This window comes from Babylonia areolata, chromosome 5 (genome assembly GCF_041734735.1).
Source record: "Babylonia areolata isolate BAREFJ2019XMU chromosome 5, ASM4173473v1, whole genome shotgun sequence".
Taxonomy (NCBI): domain Eukaryota; kingdom Metazoa; phylum Mollusca; class Gastropoda; order Neogastropoda; family Buccinidae; genus Babylonia; species Babylonia areolata.
Window position 1 is genome coordinate 13,991,406 of NC_134880.1, and position 20,669 is coordinate 14,012,074.

A 20,669-nucleotide genomic window follows, 5' to 3' on the forward strand; every position below is an offset into this window, starting at 1 on the left:
GGTGTTTGTGGTGATGTGATGTTGGTGTTTGTGGTGATTGTGATATTGGTGTTTGTGTAATTGTGTTGTTGGTGTTTGTGTTTGTGGTGATGTGATGGTGTTGTTGTTTGTGGTGATTATGATGTTGGTGTTTGTGGTGATTGTGATGTTGGTGTTTGTGTTTTGGTGATTCTGATGTTGGTGATTGTGGTGTTGATGATTGTGATACTGGTGTGTGTTCTGTGCCGTTGATGATAGTACTGTAGGTGATTGTGGTGATAGTGTGTGTTCTGGATGTGGCAGTGTGCAGTGTCTTGTTTGTTTTGTAATTCAGACCAATCTGCAGTGTAGGTTGTTGCTGGCTGTGACAAGTTGTGCGTGTCTGGTTTGCTGCTGTTGTCACCTGGGGGACTTGCATTTACATTGACAGCACCATTTCTTTACTGTGGTTTCTCTGCCTGTGTCTGTGTTGTGGGTGATGAGTCAGTGCTATTTTTGGATGGGCACTTGTTCCTGTGGGCCTTCTCTGTGGTGTGGGCTCTGTCACTGGCATCTCTCATTTCTCCCCTTTGTTTGTCAGACCCTTTGTTCTTTTCCTGACATTTGATTTTCTCTGTGTGAGTGTTACCAGTGGTGCAGCACAAAGCTGTGCTTTGTGAAACTGTGTTACTTTTTGTCATTGCTGATTTCTCTGTGTGTGGGATGTGGGCTGATCTCCCTGGGGAAGAACGTGTTGCCATAGTGCATCAACACCCTTATCTTATCTTTTTCTTTTTTTTTCCTTTTTTTTTTTGTCTGTCTGCAAGTGCATTTGTTTGACTGTTGAACTTGAAGATTTTTATTTCTTAATTATTATTATTCATTATTTTAAACAGAATTTTGCCAGGGAAAACCGTTATGTTCATTTGCCTGGTGCAAAGTGCATGCTGCACACAGGACTTAAGTTTATTGTCTCATTTGAAAGACTATCCATAAAAAGATACCCAGATACCTACAATGGCACCAGGGCCTGATCCTGTCTCAGAGATGGTGGTCAGTCGATGAGGACTAGATCTTTTTCAGCTGTAGGATCCCAGGATGGGGCAGAGAGTTTTGTACCACGTTAAAGGCATTTGCTTGAAAACGAATGAGTGGCTGCAGGACAGAGCAGGATGGCAGGTCATTCCCTTATTCTATCTCCGCAACAAACAAAATGATATTGTCTGCTGTTGTTTGCTTTAACCCTTTTGTATTTGGATTCTCTGAAATTGAAAATCCTTCTAGATTTTATTTGTTGATGTTGTTAAAGTTTTACTCTCACAATTGGTGTGCATGATTAAGAGGGCTGAATACAAATATTGTCTGTGTTTGACTCTTATCTGTTTCAGTCTCAGTCTGTTTGTCTCTTCATACTGCCCCCCCCCCCCCCCACACCCCCCCTCACCCGTATCCGCCTCTCTTGATCTTGATATTTATGGGAAAAGAAAATGTTTACCACAGTAGAACTATACTAGATGCTTCATTTATTGTGCTTTTATTTCTTTGTGGCTATTTTGCTTATTATATTTTTATGGAAACATATGTGTATTGTGTAACTCACTTCGGTGAAATGGTTTATAGCAGTTGTTAACTTCTGATTTCAAAGAACCATTGATTAGAAGATCAGACTGATGACTGGATCGGATTGATTTTCACCAGAGTTGTGAGATAACTGTAAACTCATGTTTTACCAAGAAAACACAACATGCCCTGATTTTGAGTTATATGACTTTGCTAGTTCATAGCTGCCATACTCATGTTGATTAGACTGAAGAACCTGTCTTGCTCAAGTTCAGATAAAAAAATTAAAGTGTCCTTTGGGATAATTTATGCTTTTAGAATAATGATAGTATTGAAATATCAGTTGATAACCCAATGTAGAATTCCTTTTTGAATTATGAATGGATTGAAAATATCAGTTGACGACCATTTAAGTTCTCCTTAGAATAATGAATGAATTGAAATAGCAATTGATAACCAGTTTAAAGTTCCCTTAAGAATAATGGATGAGTTAAATTTTTAGTTGATAATCATGTAGTAGAGAATTCGCTGTGGAGTAATGAATTATTCAAAATGATTAGTTATTTCCATTTAAAGTTCTCTGTAGAATTATGAATAAAACTGAATGCTTAGTTGATGACAGTATAAAGTTCCATCCAGAAAAGTAAAGAAATCAAATTAGAAGTTGATCACTTTTCTAAAAATTACCTCCAGAATAATGAAATGTAAGTTGATAACCAGTTGATAAACGTACCTTATGAATGATGCATTGAAATATTAGTTGATGATCAGTTTTAAATTCACTTCAGATTAAAGAGCGAATTGAACCATTAGCTGATGACGGTCGTGAGGGTCAGAATGTGTTGTTGCACTGTGTGCAGAAGCAGCAGCCAGTGACCTACAAGTGTCTGACAGCGTCAGCAGCCAAGTATCTCTGGCGCTCAGCTGTGGAGCAGCAGTTGTTTTTCACGTCAGTGTTTCTCACATTATTGTCCCCCTTCCTGCCTTCCCCCCCCTCCTCCTTCCCACTTTGTAAGGATGTTTGGGGGCTTTTGTTTTTTCCTGTACAAATATTATCCCCTCCCCTATACCCTCACTCACCCCCTTCCTCTCTTCTGGAAAGCATGTGCTAGAAAGTTCCTCTTTTCTGTCATTCTCTTTGTTTCTGGCTACTTTTTATTTCTGTATATATGTATCTTTTATGGATCTCTGTATCTATAAATAGTAGTTAGGTATCTTACAGTGTATACTAATTCATTGATGATAGTTTATTAATGAGAAATTTATTTAGAAAGGGATAATTTATTACCAGTATATTTTATTTTGATACATTGTGGACAGTGTATCACCAGCACATTTATGTAGATATGGACAATGTGTAACCAATATGTTTATGTAGATACATTTATGGATAGTGCATTACGAATACATTTATGCAGATCTGTTACGGACAGTATACAGTCACTACATTGTATATATATAGCATAGACAGTTTATGACCATAATATTAAATAGATTATTAGGGACAGTATACTACCAATACATTTTGGGAAAAAATGATGCAAATAAGCAATGCATTCATGTAGTTATGTTTTTGACAATTACAGCTGGTTCATGACATAGATTTGTTATGGACAATAGACGGGCGCAATAGTCGAGTGGTTAAAGCATTGGACTGTCAATCTGAGGGTCCCAGGTTCGAATCATGGTGACGGCGCCTGGTGGGTAAAGGGTGGAGATTTTTACGATCTCCCAGGTCAACATATGTGCAGACCTGCTAGTGCCTGAACCCCCTTCGTGTGTATATGCAAGCAGAAGATTAAATGCGCATGTTAAAGATCCTGTAATCCATGTCAGCGTTTGGTGGGTTATGGAAACAAGAACATACCCAGCATGCACACCCCTGAAAACGGAGTATGGCTGCCTACATGGCGGGGTAAAAACGGTCATACACGTAAAAGCCCACTCGTGTGCATACGAGTGAACGCAGAAGAAGAGGAGAAGTTATGGACAATATATTGGTGGAGTCTGGTGGAAAGTTCTTTTGTGTGGCACCCTAGCGGCTGTTCACAGAGCTGAGGGAGAAGAAGAAGAAGAAGAATATTACCAACACATTTACATGTATACACTATGGACAATATACTACCAAGGGCTGTGTGCAGATACATGTTGAATACCTTATCACCAATACATTCATACAGATAAATGTTTAACAGTGAAAGATCAGACCCATGGTAGAGTCTGTACCAGTAAGTCACAGCACGTACGTTGATCAAAAATAATTTTAGGGGAAAAATGCTTTAAAAAATGGGGGGTGGGGGAGTAGTGGTACAAGGGGGTTGGTCTGGATAGCATTTGTTCAGTTGGCTGACACTGTGTGTGTGTGTGTGTGTGTCTGTGTGTCTGTGTGTCTGTGTGTGTGTGCAGTCTTGCCTCGGCCAGCTCTGCCCCCAAACTGAGGTCTGGAGGTTCACTCTTTTCACGAGGATCCAGGTTCCGATTCAGGTGACCACAGAGCCATGACATGGTTGTCTCTCCTTTGTTTTGCTTTTCCAGTTTGATTGGTTGTACTTTCAGTACTCCGTATTGTAATGGACTGCCATCATTTTTCAGTAGTATTCTTGTGATGATATTGTACGATGAATTGTGTGTGGATTGGATTTTCGGTGTTTAGTATTGTAATGGACTGTGTAACTTTTGTTTTCCAGTAGTATTCTTGTGATGATATTGTATAATGAATTGTTTGCAGATTTACTTTCCATGTACGAATTAATGCATGCCACATATATGCACACACACACACAACTTTACACACATGTATGCATGCACACATGCTCACACGTACACACTCAAAGTTGTTTATACACAGACACTGACAGAGGCACAGGCAGCGGTACATGCACACACACACACACACACACACACACACACACACACACACAGATTCACACAAAGACACACACACATACACTCACACACATGCACACAAACACACACACTCTCACACATATATATATACACACAAGCATATATGCACGCACACACATGCGCATATGCGCACGTGCGCGCACACACACACACACACACACACACACACAAACTCATGGATGCAGGCACACAAACAGAAGTGGTCATAAGCCCTAACTGGGGAGGTGCCATTGGCTGTGTTGCCAGGCAAGTGAAGTTGCTGGCCTGAATTTTTAGTCTTTATTTTGTTTCTGTTTTCTTTCGTTTCCATTGTTGAAAGTATTTTTCTTGTTGAAGTTGACACTGTGTGTGCGTGTGCGTGTGTACATGTGTGTGTGTGTGTGTGTGTGTGTGTGAGTGTGTGTGTGTGAGTGTGTGTGTGTGTATTGTGTGTGTGTGAGTGTGTGTGTGTGTGTATTGTGTGTGTGTGAGTGTGTACGCATGTGTGTGTGTGTGTGTGTGCGTGCGCACACATATGCGAGCATGTGTGTTTGTGTGTGTGTGTGTGTGTGCGCGCGCATGCGTGCTCGTGTGTGTGTGTGTGTGTGTGTGTTGTCCACACAGTGGCCGGTGTCAGAATGAAGCCTATGAAGCCAGTCAGCGAATTCACCGCCAGGAGCCCAGCTTCCCAAGGTCTGGTGTTTTTTTTTTTTGTTTTTTTTTTAATTCTTTTCCATTCTTTCAGGGTTTTTTTCTTCTATTTGGTCTTGTCTCTCCTCCTTCTTCTCTTTTCTATGCGTGTGTGTGTGTGTGTGTGTGTGTGTGTGTGTGTGTGTGTAAATGTGTGCATGGGTGTGTGTGTAATGTGTGTAAATGACATATTACATGGTTATGACGTAGAACTTGTACTTTAAAAAAGATATTTAAAAAAAACAACATAAAAAATATGTCAGCGAAAAAAGGCCAACGACTGTTTAATTTTTCTTGTTGGAAGAAGCTTTCTGTGTGATTTATTTCATGCAGTCAAGACAATTTGGTTAAACGTAAGTAATGCTGCAAAGATGAGCAGTGTAGTCTGATCTGTCCTGAGGTTTGATACCAGAAAAATACTGTTATCATTTATGTTGTGTTTCATATAGATTGTATTCTGTTTCTGATAGTTATGTTATTTTAATTGTTTATGTTTAATTTTGGTGTAAAATACTATTGCTGTTATATAATATCCTCCATGCCCCATAAGGGGTGAAAGGATTAAATATTCTTGATTCTCGATTCTTGTGTGTTCTTGAACGTGTGTGAGTTGTTTGTTGCAAAGGAGTGAATAGATTTGAGGAAATGGGTCAATTTACTTGGCTGGACTTTTATCAGAGGAATAAAAACATTATTATGTGACCTGTTATTCATTACTTTGTTTATTTATTTACTGTCATAGAAATCTAAAAAAAAAAAAAAAAAGGAAAAAACGAGAACTATTTCCAGGGCTGGAAAAGTTTAGGTAGACATGTTTTGTCCTTCAGGGTCAGGAGAAGCCTTGGCCAGTAGAGATGGTGACAGAAGTGTGATATGAGTGTTAATGGAGAATAGTTTAATTTCATTATGGAATGCCTGGAAATTGCAGATCGTCAGAATCAGTTCATTCAGAACAAACAGTTGAAATCCAAAATTAGCTTTTAAGGTAGGGAGGAGAGTGTTTTTGAAAGTTGGAGATTTATCAAAATGGAACTTGCAGTATGGTATGAACCTTTATATCAGTTTCTGTCGCCATGTTTGCATTTCCTTTAATTGCAGTTCACGTTTCAGTGTTGTTGTAAGATACCAGTGCTGTTAATTAGGATCCTTCATGGGACAGCTGAAGGCCTGGGCAAACTGCGGCATGTCGGTCACTGCCTCTTGCACTCTGGGAAAAAATCACATCACCAGTTACGCAGTATAATGTGGTGTTTTCTTGCTTCTTGAGCCTTGAGGTCGCCATCTTTTGTTGCTTTCAGGTCCTCCTCCCTCCCAAACTTTGCACGGAGACACCCCTCCGGGAGCAGTCGCAACAGCGTCACCTTGGCAGGCCCAAGGGATTCATGTGACCTGGACCAGTCTCTGTCTGATGGTGAGCCAGGCCAGTGGTGTGGCCACTGCTTCTCTTTGTCCTCTGCGTGTGTGTGTGTGTGTATGTGTGTGTGTGTGTGTGTGTGTTTGTGTGTGTCTGTGTGTGTGTGTGTGTGTGTGTGTGTGTGTGCATGTGAGTGTGTATGTGTGTGTGTGTGTGTGGCTCATGTCTTTGCATCTGTCTGTCTGTTCTCTTTGTGTGTGTGTATCTGTATGTGTTGGGTTAGTTTATTTTTTGTTCTTCCATTCTGTCTAGTTTCTGACATGTCAGTGGTCTGTGTTTGTTTCTTTTCTGTTTCTCTCTGTTGGTCTGTTTCTTCATGTCTGTTCCCACATTTGTGTCTTTGATCAGTTTATCTCTTTTTGTCTGTCTGTCTATCTCTCTGGCTCTTTCTCTGTGTTTCTGTTTCTCTGTTTTTTCTGTTTCTCTCTATCTGCTTGCCTCACCCTTTTCAATTCCTTCTATCTCTGATTTTTGAAAAAGTGGCTGTCACATAATCATGACCCATTTATGGAAACTGAAAGCAACAGGCAGATTGTTCAGACAGTTTTAGGAATATGTACATTCATCTGTGATCAGTTAAAAAAAGAAAAAGATGCTGTATTGTACATGATCTGTTCGCTATCTTTGAGAGAAAATGCAGTCAGCATTCTGTGCCAATTTGCTCCAAACGTTTCATTTTCTTTTTTTTGTTTCTCAGTCCATGTTTGTTGAGTCTGGGTGATGGTGGTAGACTTGAGGCAGACAGTTTGATTTGTAGTGGTTTGTGTAGTGTGGTGTTTGCAAGGCAATGACAGTCCCAACTTTCAGTTTTGTAGTGATTTGTGAAGTGTGGTATGAGGATTGTGATGCTCTGTCTGAAAAAACAAAACAAAACACATTGGTTGCTTTAGTGTCCTGTAAAATCCATCATGGCTGTCTTTATTTTCTTTTACTCTGCATGTTTATGTATGTGTGTGTGTGTGTGTGTGTGTGTGTGTGTGTGTTTAAGTGAGAGCATTTATAAGTCATGTCATGATTGTAAATAATACTTTGTGACAAGCAAAACTCTGCAACACTGATGACTAAAATGTAAATTTTTGTTTGTTTGTTTATTTTTGATTTGTTTAAATGGGAAGATTTGAGGAATACCAAAACTTTCTTCAAATATCTAAACATATCAAATCTCTCTGTGACTGTTAAGTGGATTCAACATTGTCTTTGTTAGAAAATATATGTGGCTAATTTACAACAGCACACTTTCTGATGGTGTATACCAATACATTTTTGCTCTGGAATGGAAACCTGAGCGTCATAATAGCAATTAATGTACATTTGTTTGACAAGAAAAAAGAAAAACAATAATGTGTGTGTGTTTGTGTGTGTGTATGTGCGTGCACGTGTGTACCTGCATGTATGTGTAAAATAAAAGAAAGTGTGTGTGTGTGTGTGTGTGTGTGTGTGTGTGTGTGTGTAAGCATGTGTGTGTGAAATATTTTCCTATGTTATTGCTGTGTTTACCTTAAACTTTTTGTGTGTGTGTGCATACTTCTGGAAAACAATTTTGCTTTAAAAATATATAAATGTTCATAAATCTGTTTGGCTGTGTTGTTTGGTCATGGTGGAAATAAAATGGTGACAGTCCCTGTAGATTGAAAATACATCTTTTATATTTTCTGGTGGATAAAAAAAAACAAGAAAAGAAAGAAAACTAGAAGTATTATGGACAAGTGTGTGAGTCCATGTGTGTTGCTGGTGTGTTGTAGATCGAAGACCGTACAATGGTAAGCTTTGTTCATCATATCTCTCTCTCTGTCTCCCTGTGGGATGTATGTGTGTGTGTACATATGTACTGCACCGGGCACGCTCTTGGTGTGTGGGGGTGCACATATATGATGTTTACATGTGTTCTTCTTCTTCTTCTGTGTCCTGTTCACCTGTCTGCTTGTTGTCCACCATCTTGGAATGACGTCGTCATTGGTTTTTCTGTTGCTGGCTTTTTTCTGTGTCATTTGTTGGAACACTTTTGGTGGCTTTTTGACAATTTCTTCTTTTTCTTTTCTTCAAGGGGATACTTTTTTGTTTTAACATTATTATTTATTTTTATTTTTTATGAGAGTGGATTGCACTGTTTCAATGGTGTATTTTTACTTTATTTTATTTTATTTCATTTTACTTTATTGAGTATTAGGGTTTTTTTTGTATTGCATTTTGTTATTTTATTCTATTATGGTGTGGGGTTTGCAGGGGATATGTTTTATCCTTGTTATACAATTTTTTTGTTTTTAAAAATGGAAATTACATGGTTTTTTTTCTTTTTCTTTTTAACATAGCCAGTTTATCAGTATGTATTGGAGGGGTTAAGAACACTTGTGTGATAATGATATTATTGATATGAGTCAGTTTTGGATTTATGAGAGATTTCTAAGTTATACAGTAATAGTGATGATAGTTTTCTTGATGATAATGATAATAATGATCATGTAATAGAACTAAGAGTGATAAGGAGAGTCATCATCATCATATAATATCCAGTGCATAAGGTACAGCCATATGTGACATTGAGTTGGGATGAGCCTCACTTTGGTTTCTTACAAAACCAAAGTACTGACAAAAGGAGACTGCTAAATATCGAGTTAACCATGGCTGAAGAAAGGAGCAGTATGATGCATTCACATAATGGATCATTTACTGCATTCACATAATGGATCATTTACTGCATTCACATAATGGATCATTTACTGCATTCACATAATGGATCATTTACTGCATTCACATAATGGATCATTTACTGCATTCACATAATGGATCATTGACTGCTGATGTATGATTTTGGTGTGTGGTGTTGATGTGCAATAGTAGAGTGTGGTGTTGATCTGGGCTGTGTTATTGATGTTTCAGTGGTACATTCCACTTGGTTTCTAGGTTTCTATCAATGCAAAGAAATCTCAGCAGTCTTCAGGGTTCATGCAGGTTTTGAAAGATTTTTTTTTAAAAGAATTTGTGAAAAGTGACTTGCCTTTTTTTAAATCATTATGGTTTTTTTTTTTGTTTGTTTTTTTCAATGACCTAGGTTTGTGATTGTTATCAGTTTTAAGCCTCTGTATCAGTGAAACAAAACAGCAACAACAACAACAACAACAACAACAAAAAAGAAAAAATGTTCCACCTGAATTCAAAATCTTGAAGTACAAACATAATGACAGTGGCAAAAACAAAAACATCAACAATGACAAAAAATGGATAGGATTTTTCCAACCAAAATCACTGTTATCCATGAAGCTGATGATGACTCAAGCAGGATGCATTAGCTGGCATTCAAAATACTGTGCCTTTCTGTGTTCCCGAGGAGATAGTTAAACAATTTTGTTCTTAGGTGTCTTAGAACATTTTAAAAGTTTTTTTTTTCCTCACTGTTGTGACTAGAAACCTTTGTGAATCCTCTTTTTGTGCTACAAGCCCCAGAACTTACATTGTGATTACGTGATTATTGAAACAAACAACAATATATAATCATTGGTTTTGGCTTCAACTTAATGAGATTTACTGAAACATAAAGGTTCATTGGCCGTGGACTAAACTGTTTAAGTCAAGTTGTTAATCAGTTCAAGTCAAGCAGACAACCTTGCTATCAGTGCTGTTGGTTGTTATCATTTGTCAGTGTGCAGGGAAAGAAGAAAGATTATCCTGAAGTAAACTGCAGGGGGGATTACGACTGAAGCAAGAGAAAATGCTTTCTAGCCTATGTGTTATAACTTTTGATTATAGTGATTGTAAGTGGTGCAGTTTTATATACACTAGTGTAAGGCTTGGAATACAGTTATGTTGGTATGTTTTAAGCCTAATATTGCTGTGTAAAGAAGAAACCAGTTACTGTTGTACAGATTCTGAGATGGACGTATCCACCTTTTTTTTCTGTGCTGTGTTGTCTCAAGCTATGTTTGGTAATTGTGGTTAGTCTTGTGTTATAAAGATAGAAAGCGTGTTTCTAAGATAGCAGCATAACTTTTATGGTGTGAAAAATGGGGGTAAGGTTTGGATGGGGGTGCAATGAGAAATTGGAGAAAAAGGGAGGTTGGAAAACTGCTGGGGCAAACATAGAATTTTCACAGAAGTAAGTGTGTGTGTGTGTGTGTGTGTGTGTGTGGCTTTGTGTGTGTGTGTGTGTGTGAGGTGTGCTCTGTGTGTGTGTGTGTGTGTGTGTGCATATGTATATGCATATATATATGGTTGGGTGGGGGTGTGTGTGTGCATGTGTGTGTGTGTGTGTGTGTGTGTGTGTGTGTGTGTTGGGTACTACTTAGGCTGATCAGCTTGGAAGAGACAGCAGAGAGAGGAAAGTGGCTAAGTGAGACTGTCAACTCACCTCAATGTGATAGTTCTACACTGATGATACAGTCCATTCATGGCTGTGTTTCAGTGTGACAGTGATTGTAAATGGTGCTTTATTTTTCTTCTAATACACCACTGTATAGACAATGTACTAAGAAGGCCTGTAAAACTGATCTCACACAATTAACAGTTGGTATACCAGAGGAAAGCAGAAAGAGATGGAATTATCCTGATTTTTGTGTGCTGTGCTTATGTGTTTCTTTGTGCTATGTTTTTATTGATACAGAATTTCCCAGAATTCTTTGTTGTTTCCTTGTTGTACAACAGTTTTTATATATCCTTCCTGTACTGCCATTACATCTTTGGTTTATCAGACTTACCTTTGCATGCCCATTGGATTTGGCGTTCTGGATATGTGTACAATTTAATCCAGACTGTGTGTATGATTTAATCCAGACTTGCTCTCACGCTGTATGACAGTGTCCCCCCCTGCACCCCCCCCCCAATGCCCCCAACACAACACCTCCTCTCTCTCTTTGTGCTTTTCATTCATCTCAGTTTCCTTCTGGTTTCTTTTCCCTCTGTGGCTCTCTTTGTCATCTCTTGTGTGTCTGTCCACCCGTGAGTTCAATTCTGTCTGTCTGTTCTGTCTGTCTCTGTGTGTCCTGTCTGTTCTGTCTGTCTGTGTGTGTGCTGTCTGTTCTGTCTGTCTCTGTGTGTCCTGTCTGTTCTGTCTGTCTGTGTGTGTGCTGTCTGTTCTGTCTGTCTCTGTGTGTGCTCTCTGTTCTGTCTGTCTCTGTGTGTGCTCTCTGTTCTGTGTGTGTGTGTGTGTGTGTGCTGTCTGTTCTGTCTCTTTGTGTCCTGTCTGTTCTGTCTGTCTCTGTGTGTGCTCTCTGTTCTGTCTGTCTCTGTGTCCTGTCTGTTCTGTCTGTCTCTGTGTGTGCTCTCTGTTCTGTCTGTCTCTGTGTCCTGTCTGTTCTGTCTGTCTCTGGGTGTCCTGTCTGTTCTGTCTGTCTCTGTGTCCTGTCTGTTCTGTCTGTGTGTCCTGTCTGTTTACCTGTGAGTTCATTTCTGTCTGTCTCTGTGTCCTGTCTGTTCTGTCTGTCTCTGTGTGTCTCTGTCTGTCTCTGTGTGTGTGCTCTCTGTTCTGTCTGTCTCTGTGTGTCCTGTCTGTTTACCTGTGAGTTCATTTCTGTCTGTCTCTGTGCTGTCTGACAGTGTTTCTTCTCCCTCTGTGTCTCTCATTGTCATCTCTTGTGTGTTCATTTCTCTGTGTGTGTGTGTGTGTGTGTGTGTGTGTGCGCGACACCAGCAGGGGATGGTGGAGGGACAGGCAGGAGCGAGCAGCTTGTGTCTGTGACCCAGTGCTAGCAGCCTTGAACTCAGGGTTTTACTTTCACCCCACGGTCATTTGTGACTGGTCAAGATGGCACCCCTCCCCCTCCTCTCACAACACTGCTGGGTTGAAAATTGCCCCCCCCCCCCCCAATCCCCCTTTCTATGGGTTTTGTCAAACTATTGAGAAATGAAAGGAAGGATCATTCTGGGCTGGCCTTTAGCCTTTGGGGGAGGGTGGGACAGAGAACTCCGCCAGGGGTGGTCAGTTCTGACAGTTGTTTGACCCTGGGGTAAAAAATCCAGTGGCGGAGGTATGACAAGGCTGCTGCACCAGGTGTTAACCTTCCAGCATCCTTGTGAGTGTCCGAATGTCTTGGGGTCAGTGCATTGGGAAAAGTTCACTAATCACAATTTTTTTTTCTTTTTTTTATATATTTTTGTTGCCTTAATTAGTCATCTGGGCCAATGGAAAGAAGCCAGGTAATTGAGATTTTTTTTTCTCTCATCCCCCTCAATTTCCATGCCTGTGGTGGTGTAGAGTTGTCTTTTTTGTTTTTGTTTTGGTCTTTGTCTCAGCACATGCACGCTCAGAGTTGTAGCATTTTGCGGTTGTTTTAGAGTGCCTTTTTTTTCTTAAAGTGCATGTTGATTTTTTTTTGCTTTTATTTAATTTTTACCACATGCACGTCCATAGTTATAGTATTTTGCGTTTATTATTAAGGTTTTTATTTTTTTTTTCTTCTTTTTCTTTTTAAGTAGATGTTGTTTTTTTTTCTTTTTCTTTTTAACTAGATGTTTGTTTTTTTTCTTTTTCTTTTTAACTTTTCTCCCAAAAGCAAATTGTTTCTTTAATGTCTGTGTTTTGTTGAGTGATGTTGTTGGATGTAGCACATGTTTATGCACATAACGACCACCGCAAAAAAGAAAGAAAAAAACAAAAACAAAACAAGACTACTTTTTGAGAGTTTGAAGCGCTAGACAGTGAACAATGTTCTAGTTCCATGGTCACTTGCTGGAACATGTTTATGCACAATAAACCACTTAAAAAAAAAAAAAAAAAAAAGAAAGAAAGAAAAAAAAAAGTAAAAGAAAAAAGTGGAACAAAAAATGTTTTGAATGCACAGAAAGAAAAAACCCCAAAAAACAACAGCTGCATGGTATTGAATAACTTTCTTGTTTCATGGCTACTTACCTCCCTTCCCTTCCATCCCCTTTCCACCCCCACCTCTCCCATTGTCCCTTTCGTCTACCGAGTTTGATGACATGTCGTGCAGTTTATGTTGTGTATGTTTCATGCGTCTTCAGAGTTTGCTTGATTTGTTTTGCTTATTGATTTCATTTTTAGTTACTCATTTTATTTTATTTTATTTTATTTTTTCTCATTTTTTGTAACTGTACTGTTTTCTGTCCATTTGTTGGTGTGACTGATTACCAGTTTTTGTTGGTTTGTTTGTGTGCTTGTCTCTTTCTCGTTTTCTGTCTGTCTGTCTGTCTTCTGTCTTTCAGCCTATCATTCAGTCTGTCCGCCTTTCTTTTTTTGTTTCATTCCTCACTTGTATCCGTCCTGAAATCCTTTGTTCACTCACTCATTAAAGTATATATCTGTCTTGTTTTGCATTTATTTGCTTATTTATCATCATTATTGTCTTTTGATTTTATTTTTATTTATTACTACTATTATTTTTATTATTATTAAAATTATTATTGTCATCATCATCATCATCATCATTATTATTATTATTATTATTATTATTATTATCTTTGTCATTTTTTTCTCTAGGCCTGACTAAGTGCGTTGGGTTACACTGCTGGTCAGGCATCTGCTTGACAGATCTGGTGTAGCGTATATGGATTTGTCCAAACGCAGTGACGCCTCCTTGAGCTACTGACACTGATACTGTCATGAAATCCTTTCTTCGCTCACTCATTCAAGTGTTAATGTTTTGTCTTCTGTAGTGATGATTCTGTTTTTTTTCTCTCTGCATTTGTTGGTTACTTTATTTGTAATGCTTGTGTATGTTGCACCATCTGGTTGACTTTCCAAACGTTTGATTTGTTATTTATTTATTCATTTGTTTGTTTGTTTATTTATTTATTTATTCATTTGTTTATTTGTTTATTTATTTATTCATTTATATAATTACTAAATCAATCCCTTCTCCATTGCTTGTATTTTTTTTATCATGTGTTGTGCTGTGCACTGAAGTTTCAAAGCTTGCTGCACTTTGGGTGAGTGTTTTGCCCATTTTTGTGCACTGGATACACCATAGTGCCTTCTGAGGGTTGTGTTGGGTTGGATATTCAGTTGGAATTTCACGGTGCAGGTCTTGCTGACTCATAGTTTCCTTTCTTCCTTTTGTGTTCCCAGTGTGTGTGTGTGTGTGTGTGTGTGTGTGTGTGTGTGTGTGAGAGGGAATCAGGAAGGGTGTGTGTGTGTGTGTGTGTGTGTGTGTGTGTGTGTGTGTGTGTGTGTGTGAGGGAATCAGGAAGGGTTTTTTTTCTTTTTGTGTGTGTGTGTGGTATTTTCTGGTCTTGATAATGGGGCATTTTTGTTGTTTATTATTTTATTTTGTATTTCTTTTTTAGAGGTTATGATAATAATGATATGCTATGGGTAATTTTTTGTATCATTTTGTCAGTCATTTCTGAACACTTTTTTACGGCTAGCTTTTATATATATATATATTTTTTTTTTCTATACTTTGGTGAAAAACTGATCGTATGAATTTTGCCAGGGACAACCTTTTTTGTTATCTTGTACATTTTCAAAGTGCACGCTACACACAAAGCCTCTGTTTATAATCTTGTTTGAAAGACTAGCACCCTGGTCACAACTCAAAGTCTAGTTCCCATGGAACGGTCAGCACCATGTCCCAGGTTTGTGTGAATTGAGAGGACTGTTATTGTGCCAGACATTCTGCTCGGGTTCCATAGGATTGATTTGATCTGAGAAAAATAACCACTTTTTTTGTTTTTACATAAAGTTTGACTGGAATGTTTTCAGCCCTGATGTGGTGGCCCTCTGTGGTTGGCTGTACCGTAGAGCAAGGAGAAAAAAAAATTGTTTCTGGCATGTTTGCTTGTGTGTGGGTGCATGTGTGCATTTAAATTTGAATTATTTAAAAGAGGCCTTTTCAGGGTTGATTGCCTGTCAGTTGAAGAGGAACTCGAATGCTTGGCAGTGTGTGTGTGTGTGTGTGTGTGTGTGTGTGTGTGTGTGTGTGCACAAATGTTTTATTGATGAGGCCTTTGTATGTGTGTGTTTGTGTGTGGGAGTGTGTATAGCACATGTGTGTGTGTGTGTGTGTGTGTGTGTGTGTGTGTGTGTGTGTGTAAAATGACGCATCAAATCAAGAAAGCTTAAACCAATATCAAGTGAAACCAGGGAAAACAGGACAGTCTAGAAAATAGATGCATGGCAGTGTGTGTGTGTGTGTGCGCACGTATGCATGTGTGTGTGTGTGCACGTGTGTGTGTGTGTGTTTGTGTGTTAGAACATGCATGGCACATGAGGGTGTGTGTGTGTGTGTGTGTGTGTTAGAACATGCATGGCACATGAGGGTGTGTGTGTGTGTGTGTGTGTGTTAGAGCATGCATGGCACATGAGGGTGTGTGTGTGTTTAATTTTTGTGCTTTTGTGCATAGGTCTTTCTGTGGGTGGTTAGTTTGCCTGATTAAAACAAAATTGTTTGCATTGTTTTATGCTGTTGCTGTGGTTCGGCAAGATTGAGTTTGCATGCACCATGTGCACAGACAGCATCTGGTGTGACCTGGCACAGCTCTGCAGTTTGTGTTAACATCTCACTCGCGCTCTAGGCTTTGTGCAGCGTTTGTTTGTTCATTTATTTATCTATTTATTTATTTGTTTGTTTGTTTATATGCTTATTGGTTTATTTGTTTACTTATTTATTAATCTGTTTATCTTTGATTTTTTATTTTTTGATTATTTTATTTTATGTTTTGTTTTCAATTTATAGAGTATTTGTTGCAGTTATAGAAGATAGAAGAACATGCTTGTGCTTGTTGGAAGGATAATTAATCATGCTTGTTCTTTGTTGTTGGGAGATGGTTATGTTTGGTCAAGTACTGCAAGTAATGTGTGTGTGTGTGTGTGTGTGTGTTGCTCTGTTGACCTTTTTTTTAATTTTTTATTGAAGCTGCACTAAGACAGACCACTAAATCGATTTGCCTTGAATACTGTTTTAGTCTTAACACAATTGTATTAACATACATAATTATTTGAAGGACAGATGTATCATTCTGTAAGGGGGTGCTGGATATTGATCGACTATGTGAATTAGAAATTGGATGCTCTTTTATTCAATGAGTTGAAGGGATATTGGATAACAGTAATCCCTACATGGAAATATGATCGTATGTGGACACAGTGTCATGGACAAATATGTGGCATGAAGTAAATCCTGATGAGGTGAAGCAGTCTGTCTGGATAAATATCCATTCTCATTTCCACCTTCACTGACACTGTGTGGAACAAAGTGGGATTTTACAATTTTTTTATGTATCTGAGTGATGTAGAGTGCTCTCTCTCTCTCTCTCTCTGTAGTAAGGGATACATGCATTGTAGCCTATCTCTCACTCCTGTTCCAGTGATGAACATGATAAAAGGATGCATTGCATATATGTGTTTGTGTGTGTGTGGCTTGTGTGTGTGTGTGGCTTGTGTGTGTGTATGTATGTGTGTGTGTGTGTGTGTCTGCCTGCCTGTCTGTCTGTCTGTCTGTATACATCTGTGTGTGTGTGTGTGTGTGTGTGTGTACGGAGGCAACTAATGCCAAGGGATATACTGTAACCTTTCTGTCACACCTGTTGTGGTGATGGGACACAGGAGAGAAAGCACTGTGGCATTGACACCATTCTCCTACCAGCCCCTGACCTGTTTCAGAGGCGGCGGTGGACGTCCCCAGGGGTCTGACCATGCGCATGGCGGCGGCTGCTCCTGTCTACCAGTCACAGGCGCGGGTGGAGAGCAAGTCTATCAAAGCCCCCCTGGCCCCACAGGAGACGTACGAGGAGCAGCTGGCACCAGCTGAGGAGGAGCAACGTGAAAGCAGCAAGGCCGCTGTCAACCCGGACGTCATCGTCGCCACCTCCGCTGCCACCATCGCTGCCCCCCCTCCTCCCTCCTTTCAGCTCAACGGGCAGGTGGTGCGGGATGCTGGTGAGGGTGGGGTTGAGAGATGGGGGGAGGAGGAGGAAGGGGACACCAGCCTGGGGGCGGGGTCCTACCACCCCAACACCACCCTGTACAGCGAAGAGGGGGAGGAGGGCGTGGAGGAGGAGACCCAGCGCCTCAAATCCTACCTGCAGGAGGAGGTGATGGTGGAGCCGCAGTCGCAGCCCAGCGTGGCGTCGGAGCGGAACCACATGTCGGCTGATGGCCAGGGTTCTCCCACCACCACCACCCCCCTGCCCTCATCCTCACCCTCACCCTCCTCCCCTGCCTGCCAGAAGCGGTCCGGGGGTGGTGGTGGGTGTGGGGCGGTGGTGGTGTCGGTGCTGATGGCGGTGCTTCTGCTGGCCACCCTGTTCTACGTGCTCTTCTTCTCCGGGTGGCAGCACCCGCTGCTGACCCAGGCCCGCAGCCACCTCACCTTCCTGGAGCCCGCCCGCGACCTGGTGGCCAGACATGGCCAGCACTTGGCCACCTTCTTCAGCCAGTGAAAACCTTTTGGCCTTCAGGGTGAATTTCCACAGACCCGGAAAAAAATAATGCAGAATTCGCTTGCGAACCAGTTAGAACCTTTCCGCCTTAAAGATGGAATTCCATGGACCTAAAAAACCATGATGCTTAAATTTTCATTTGAATGTATAATAAATTTGTATGCTAAAAATAAATGAGCTGCCTGTCCAGTTTTATTTTCAGCTGAGTGCTGAAGGATACAGACTTATACATACGCTCTACCAAGTGTGCTGTTGAAAAAGACAAAGCCCCAAAACACAAAATTTACCTGCCAGTTTTGACTGAAACCATAACACCAGTACAATCGAAGCAAGCATTTGGTGTTGAAGAAGAGAGAATTTTGAAAGCAGTCTTGCTGCTGTGGAAGAAGAGATGCAAAGGACAGATGAAACATTAAATTTAGGTGAACAGCTTTTTGAAGCTCAGGCAGCAGCATGGTGCCTGCAACACCCTGATCAAGGAGCTCAGTTGTTATGGAGATCTCTTCAGGAAACATACACGACTTGCAATGGCAATGAGTTACTATGCTCACGTAATGGACCTGGTAGAGAGGGACCTCGTCAAACACCGCCTCAGCCAAGAAGGGATCAGCCCAAAGATGGGTGAAATCTGCATGCAAAGTCAACATTTCACTCCCTCATGAGAAATAAAAGTTTTGCAGCAAATTAATTGTGCTGAAATTAAGTTTATGAATTTTGACAATGACAAAAACATTAAGGTGATATATAATCTTTCAGATTTTTGTGTGAAGTTCGCATGCGAGTTCTGCATCGCTTTTTCGGGTGTAGGGAAGTTCACTTTCACAGTCCCAAGCTGTCCAGGCCTCTGCCTTCCTTCTCATGGCCACACAGAACAAGGACTCTTGGTGTTGTGTCAGGCGAGAGACTTGTGAGGGTCTACAGGGTGAGAACTGTAGCCTAACCTACCAGTCCTGCTCATTAAGCGCTCTTGGTGGTAGCGTTTTTATGAAGTGGGTCTTTTGTCTGAAAGATAATGACTGAATTATAATAATCTTTTCTTTATTGAAGGAGGCTGCTAAATTAGTGCATGGGCTGCTGCTTCTCAGGCTCCCTGGGTGGCATGGGTCTTTATGCAGAAGGACATGACTGTATAATCTATCGTCTGTTTAGTGAAAGAGGCTGCTATTATCTGTGTGTGGGTTACTGTCCCAGTTGCTTACGTTCGCTGACTTGTTTTTATGTACTTGTGTTTGGTCATATGCCCATTTCAATATCTAATTTCTTGTATATTTATTTGTTGTATTTTCTTTTTCCCCATGTAAGTTGACCAACATGTGCCATTTTTGGAAGCTGTCCAATAACAAAGATTTTTTGTTTTGTTAAAAACTAAAGAAATAATATTAAAAAAAAAGAAAAAGAAGAGAAAAAAAGGGTTGTTAACAGTTAGAAGGGGAGTTATGATGGATGACCCCATTGGTCAGACAGACAGGCTCCTGAGACTGCCTTGTGGAATCTGGGCTGTCTGGCAATCATTTTGGTGACCAAAGCCAGGGGAGGGGGCCTGGGGGGTGGGAGGGGATGCGACCAGCTGACTCTCAACCACCCCTCGCCCCCTCCTGCTTCAGTGGAGAAAGGGGGTGAGGTGGGTGAGAAGGTAGGGTTATGTCCAGTGGTAGCAGTAGTTGGACATTGACCACCGCCTTCTCCCTGTTCCTTCCCCACCCCTCCACCCCCCAAAGTGAATTCATGCAAAGGGATGTTCTGCTTCATTTTGCATTGGTTGTATATTGGTTGTTGTCTGCCTCCTCCTGCCACTCCAAGCGTCTCTTGTTGGCTGGTTTCATGTTTGGTTGATCAGTCTTGTTTTTGGTGCTTTTTAGTTCTACAGACCTACCAGACCTTTATTTCGCATGAATGTTCACACACCGGCAAGCACGCCTGCCTGCATACACACACACACACACACACACACACACACACACACACACACACACACACATATTCATACAAACAATACGCTCACAAGACTTTGGGTTTGTGAATGTTGTACAGACTGAAATCTGTAATTGCTTTTTGTTTTGCTTTATTATTTTTATTAGTTCGTTTTTTTTAAAGATGTGGATTATCCTTGATGATGAAGTCCCAATATGTACATGTGTGTGTGTGTGTGTGTGTGTGTCGTTTTTTCTTTGCTGTCCTTTCACCCCATGACCTGTTAAAGACTGCACAGGGTGAGGGGTGGCTGGCACATGATCAAGGTGGTGCACAGAACCTCCCAGCTGTGGTGACACTACACCTGGCCTATATCATTCATGGCTTCCCGAAAGTTGTTGAGCGCTACCTACCATCTACCGCCTTCGCACAGGACACTGCGGCCTCCGAGCACACCTGAAGAGGATTGGAGTGGCAGCCACATCCCTATGTGATTGCGGCCAGGCTGACCAGACCCCATCCCATATTCTCCAAGACTGCCCCCTGTATGAGAAGATGCGGCAGCAGTCCTGGCCTGGGGGTGCTGGCCTCAACACCAAGCTCTGGGGGACGGCAGCCGATCTTTACCGGTTTGTGGCATCCCTCAGACTTCGACCCTAACTGCGTAGCTGTCGAACGCAAAGAAGAAGAAGGAGTTGAGCGCTACTCCTGACAGCGTTGTTGTTCTTGCATGGGTGGATGGTTCTGTTTTCAGTTTTTAGTCTACTGATTGAATTATTTGATTAAAAAATTTGCTTATTTATTCCATTTTTAAATTTTTTTATTTATTGATATTTGCTTATTTATGAAAATGAATTTGGACCAGCAAGAGTTAAGCTCTGGGGGACGGCAGCCGATCTTTACCGGTTTGTGGCATCCCTCA

At 40.6% G+C, this 20,669-nt stretch overlaps 1 protein-coding gene across 4 annotated transcripts in view; it reads left to right on the top strand.

The window, feature by feature from the left end:
* The window catches only part of LOC143281958 (FERM domain-containing protein 5-like), a 46,382-nt gene extending 25,853 nt beyond the window's left edge, over positions 1-20,529 (top strand). Inside the window, exons 11-17 of one of the 4 annotated variants that reach the window (XM_076587287.1) lie at positions 2,379-2,467; positions 3,925-4,002; positions 5,029-5,097; positions 6,393-6,505; positions 8,251-8,268; positions 12,608-12,634; positions 17,058-20,529. In XM_076587287.1, coding sequence (XP_076443402.1) covers positions 2,379-2,467; positions 3,925-4,002; positions 5,029-5,097; positions 6,393-6,505; positions 8,251-8,268; positions 12,608-12,634; positions 17,058-17,836 — 1,173 coding nt within the window. In that variant the 3' untranslated portion in view covers positions 17,837-20,529. The remainder of the gene's footprint in view (positions 1-2,378; positions 2,468-3,924; positions 4,003-5,028; positions 5,098-6,392; positions 6,506-8,250; positions 8,269-12,607; positions 12,635-17,057) is intronic. The other 3 variants (XM_076587289.1, XM_076587288.1, XM_076587290.1) reach the window with 3 other exon arrangements.
* The last annotated feature ends 140 nt before the right edge of the window (positions 20,530-20,669 follow it).